Source organism: Orycteropus afer, unplaced genomic scaffold, assembly GCF_000298275.1.
Source record: "Orycteropus afer afer isolate SDZICR_OR568_19922 unplaced genomic scaffold, OryAfe1.0 scaffold00035, whole genome shotgun sequence".
Lineage (NCBI taxonomy): Eukaryota > Metazoa > Chordata > Mammalia > Tubulidentata > Orycteropodidae > Orycteropus > Orycteropus afer.
Window position 1 is genome coordinate 18,063,027 of NW_006921622.1, and position 5,704 is coordinate 18,068,730.

Here is a 5,704-nt window from a genome sequence, read left to right on the forward strand (position 1 = left end):
CCTGTATTGTCAGGGTCACTCAGTTCGCTGTCAGACCGCAGCTCCGTAGGTCTCCTTTTTTTTGGTATTTTCATGCAAATTCTTCTGCTTGTTGGGGTTTAGTCCAATTCTGCATCCTTTCCTTCAAGGCTCAGGGGTCCAAGGTTATCTTCTGTGTCTGTATTAATTGGTTTCCCTTTTCTTTGTTGAAGAGTGTCTGTGCAATCCTTCTGCCTAGTCCGCCATCTTGCCCCGCCTAATTTGAAATTTTTAAATATAAAAAAAAATAGTCTAGAAACATACACAAGATTGATTCTTAAAGAAATTGTATCCAAAATTACAGAGCTAGTAAGTGAGAAATCCATTTTATTTGTATTAGATTAACTCTTTTTCTCCCACATGGTGGTTGGCTTTAACTAAAGGTGCTTATCTAATGAGAAATTGAAATACGGCCAAGAGGAGTTGAATCTTTTCTTAACTATTGTGGTTTTGTTAACCAAAGTATATGTTTCTTTTTTCATTTAGGCCAGCCAATGTTGGTAAGTCATAAGCTTTGAAACAAAACTTCCAATTACAGTTGCATAATTAGTTATCCAATCAAAAAAAAATTACTGTGATTTGGGTGAAAGTTTACAGAGCAAATTCCTTTTCCATACAGCAATTCGTACACATTTTGTTTCATGACATTGACTGCAGTTCCCCACAATGTAACAGCTCTCTTGCCATTTCCTCCCTGTAGTTAGCTCTTCTTCCCTGTGACTTCCCTCTCATGAACCCCCCTCCCTGCAGCTGTCTCCCTGTGCAAACACTGTCCTTCTGTTCTCCCACAACTATAATCCAGGGAGTGTATCTACCTGGTGTAAATGATCACCCCATATGCCTGTCTGTTGTTTGGATGGAAGTCACAGGAGTGAGTTCAGTTCCAAACCTGAAGGGTAACTAGAGGCCATAGTTTCAGGGGTCTCACAATAAAATTATCCAGGGTTTTAATGTATTTTTTAAGTATGTTTTTTAGTTATTTTGGTTAGATCTACAGCCTATTTTTTCATTTCACTTTTTTTTTTTTTTTGAGAATATACATAGCTAAGCATATACCAATTCACATGTGACATTGATTACATTTTTCCAATTGTGCATCCATTCTCACCTTCCTTTTCAGAGTTGTTCCTACCCCTTAACATAAACTCACTGCCCCCTAAGGTTCTTATCTAATCTTTTGAGTTGCTGTTGTCACTTTGATGCTGTATAGATAGTTCTTAAAAGAGCTTGAGGCTCAGTGCAGACATTTACTATTAGTTAAGCCTCATCTGTTCTTTCATTTATTGAATTGTGACAGGCATTGTTAAAGTTTAAGATATCACAGAGGTTTTTTTTAAATCAAAGGAGCAAAACAACATAACTTGTTTTTATAAGGTAGAAATAATTATAATCTGAACTATTTATGAAATACAAAGTCAATATTAATGTTGTTAAGTCAATTTATAAATTTAGGTTTTCATTTTTATTCCTCAAGTGATTTGTATTTAATGTATGTTTCCAATAGGTTCATTCCAGCCAACAAATGAAATGATGCTCAAGTTTTATAGCTTCTATAAGCAGGCAACTGAAGGACCTTGTAAAATTTCAAGGCCTGGATTCTGGGATCCTATTGGAAGATATAAATGGTAATTTTATATAGATAGCTGTTAAAGAATTTTTATTTTGGTAACATCATTATTATATGGCTATTTATGCAGTTGTGTATTACTCTGTATACAAAGTGTCCTGAACCCTCAGTACAGTTTTTACCCTCAGGTGCTTTGAACACAGTTTTACACAGATAGGGAAATCTTGGCAAAGGGAAGAGAACTATATAACCAAAGGAGTAGATGCTTCAGAGATAAAAGGCAGTTCATCTTTCCTTTTATGGAGTTGTTTTTTTTAATGCCATGAGCAACCCCCAAATCAAAGTTAAATGAACAAACTCTTCTATTTGCCAAGAAAATAATGATTTTTGTTTGTCAGATGTCATTGTTTGCTTTGAGCTTGTAAGTAATATGTAACTAGCAACATAACTGAGGCAGTGGTGGCACTAGGGGAGTGTAGGGGATGTGGACTGCATAGGGTGACACTGTCAGAGGGAAATGATACCTCGAGAACCGTCTATAACATTTTTGTCCCATGTTTCAGCAGCAGTTTTTTTATAAAATTATCCCTGTAATTAATTATAACATCAAAAAATTTCTCCTAAGCCCAACTTACTTTATTTACTTTTTGAACCTTCTAATGCACTCTGGTCAGAGCTGTCATTACCCAATTACAGTGGTACTTTGAATCACATGGTTTCCTCTGCATACACTAAGGCACGCGCTATTTTCATTGCTGCTGGTATTTTTATAGTCACTGATTTTGTCAAATTTTTGGTGTTTTAGCTACAATATTGTGGCAGTATTGGTGAGCTTTTGTCAGTAACTTGAGAATGAAGTAGTGATTAAAAGGAGAAAAATCAAAGAGGCTTCCACTCAGTTACTTGTAATGCTGTAATTAGTAACGTTTATATTCAACGTAGAAATATTTCACAAAATTTTGTTTTTCGTATTCATATAACTAAAAAATATTTAAGCAATACAACTATACTTACTGCTATCATTCTATGATTTAAATTGATAATAATCATGAAGGATTATGGTCTGGTACAGGAGGAGGTCAGTGGGGACGGGTTGACACCATGAGTTACCATGCTGGGTGACACCATTCCTAGTGGTGCCACTGGACTGAGGTATTGCCATATTAACTTTTTATCGAAGGTTTACTCCTGACCCACTGTGCTTGAATAGAAAAACTAATTTGATTTTTAGTATACTTAAAAGAATTATGAAATATCGAGAGACACTTCTGTCATTTTTCTGACTGTTGTATGCTGTTGAGTCAGCATATATTTGTTAATAAAATTTCGTTCCAACTCATAGTAACAAATAGGACAGTAGAACTGCCCCATAGGGTTTTCTAGGCTGTAGTCTTTAGGGGAACAGATCCCCAGGCCTTCCCCCTCCCCTATTGAGCCACTGGGTGGGTTCATACCACCAGCCTTTAAGTTAGCAGGCTGAGCATTTAACCATTGCTCCACCAGGGTCCTTTCTAATTGATTAACATATGATACTACTAAATACTACTATAGACTTTGCAGACGTTTGACAAAAGTCAGTTTTAGACTGTACTTTATGAGCAGAGTTTGCTAATTGGTGAAATGTGTCCATTCTGATGCTAAATTTCTTCACCCTTGAACTTAACAAGCCATTAGCTGTTTGGAGATTTCTTACTACTACTATCCTCTAAGACCTTTATGAACAATCAAAAGTAATAGGTTAACAATATGTTATTTAATGTGTCTTATTTCAAGAAAATTTATTTTCTTACTTTTTTTCTTCCTCAAAATTGACACTTGATGGAGTTAAACTGCCTCTGGGGAAAATGCATGAAAAAAGAGATTGTCATGTTAGGCAAAAATTTCAAATGACTAATGTCATTTTCTGGAGTCCTTGGGTGGTGTATACACTTATCGTGCTTAGCTGCTAACCTAAGGTTGGTGGTCCAGGTCCACCCAGAGTTAGCTCAGAAGAAAGACTCGGTGATCTACTGAAAAATCAACCCCTGAAAATCTTATGTATCACAGTTTTACTCTGGCACACATCAAGTTGGAATCACCTCTATGGCAACTGGAATTTTACTGTTTCTTTATGGTCATTATATAGGGATTTAAAATTTTTCTGTCATTCACATTTTCATTTTATTTTAAAAGTAAGAAACTATTTTGATTTTTAGTTTGAGTGTATAAATGATATAAATTAATAGAAACTTTTAACTAAAACTCTGTTCATTTAAAACATGGCTATGACAGTTAATGGTGGCGTAGTGCCTAAGGAAGATGGGGCAATCTACTTCCGTAGCGATACTGCCTTGGAAACCCAAGGGAGGGGTCGCTATGAGTCGGGTCCGACTTGACGGAACATAACAACAACAACAGTACCTAAGGCACTTGACTGCTAACCAGAAGGTTGGCGGTTCAAACCCACCAGCCACTCCTCAGAAGGAAGATTGGGCAATCTACTTCTGTAGTGATACAACCTCGGAAACCCAAGGAGGGGTCGATAGGAGTTGGTGACGACTTGACGGCACATAACAACATGACAGTTAATGTAGTCTTCTAAAAATGTTCATTTCTGTTCTTTATAATAATGTAAATACTTTTAAAGTATACTTAGAAAATATTTATGCATAGTTTAGCCTCTGTGGTTTATTAATATGTGGATGGTATATTCTTAAGGAGCTCTGGTGGCACAGTTGCCTAAGGCATTTTGACTGCTAACCTGAAGGTTGATAGTTTAAACCCACTAGTTGCTCCAAGGAAGGAAGATAGACAGTTTGCTTCTGTAAAGATTTACCACCTTGGAGGACACCCAATGGAGGTTGCTATGAGTTGGAATTGACTGGATGACAGTGACAGTGAGTTTTTTTGGGTATATACTTACTAGTTTTAAATAATACTTAATTTTCTTACTGTGATATTTTTCTTCAAGATAGCACATTTTAAATTATCTTTTGTAAACATAAAGGAGCTCTCGTGGCACCATGGTTAAGAACTCAACTGCTAACCAAAAGGTTACTGCTCCATGGCAAAATATCTGGCAGTTCGCTTCTGTGAAGAATACAACCTTGGAAACCCTATGGGGCATTTCTTCTCTGTGCTGTTGGGTCTCTATGAGTTAGAATTAACTCAGTGGTAACAAGATCAAAAACATAAAAATAGTTTTAAGTAGTGCCTGTTTTAAATTAATGACCAAGTATTAGTTGTATTATGAACAATCTACAATTAGTTGTTATTTTTTCATTATTTGGATATTTTCATTCCTAGGGATGCTTGGAGTTCATTGGGTGATATGACCAAAGAGGAAGCCATGATTGCATATGTTGAAGAAATGAAAAAGGTAAGGAAAATAATTCACAGTAGAAAATAAAAATTTTCAGAGATGCTCTTAATATAATTTCGTTCCCAGACAAATTAGCTGCATTGGAAGAAGGGAGATTGTAGCATGTTATACTATAGAATCCAGATTATTGAATTTATTAGGCCTTTAGCTTTTTCGTTAAGGAGCTCTAGTGGTGCCATGGCTAAGGCTGCTAACCAGAAGGTCAGTGGTTTGAACCCACCAGCCACTCTGCAGGAGAAAGATGAGGTGGTCTGCTTTCATAAAGATGTTCTGTGGGTTGCTGTGAGTTGGAATGGACTTGATGGCAGTGGGTTTGGTTTTGGTTTGTGTTAGCTGTTTGATTACGTTTGAAGGTGTTTTTTCCTTAAGATTTACCACGTTCTTGTGATAATGCCTTTTTGTTTCTTTTCTTTTACCATTTATTGCTATTGACTTCTAGAGAAAGTTCAACCACCTAATCATTTAAGATTTGACTCATAAATTGAGATAGTCCATCATTGGACTTCCCAGTAGCAAGCAAGTAGAAGTTTTTCTGTGAATGTGTAAATCTTTCAGAAGGGGAGGATAAGATAAGGAGGGTGTGTTTTTAGATTCTCTGCCAGCTACTCAATAGGGATGTTTCTTATTAACAAGCTCTTTAAATCTGCCCATGGGATTATTATTATTATTTTTTTTTTTAATTAGGATTTGGGTGAAGATTTACAGAGTAAATTCACTTTTCATACAGCAGTTCACATATACTTTGTCTCATGTCATTG

General features: G+C 36.1%; 1 protein-coding gene across 1 annotated transcript in view; it reads left to right on the plus strand.

Annotated features, from left to right (window-relative positions):
• Positions 1 to 5,704, plus strand: part of ACBD5 (acyl-CoA binding domain containing 5) — a 103,617-nt gene that overhangs the window by 10,436 nt on the left and 87,477 nt on the right. Inside the window, exons 3-4 of the mRNA XM_007936420.2 lie at positions 1,523 to 1,643; positions 4,871 to 4,943. Coding sequence (XP_007934611.2) covers positions 1,523 to 1,643; positions 4,871 to 4,943 — 194 coding nt within the window. The remainder of the gene's footprint in view (positions 1 to 1,522; positions 1,644 to 4,870; positions 4,944 to 5,704) is intronic.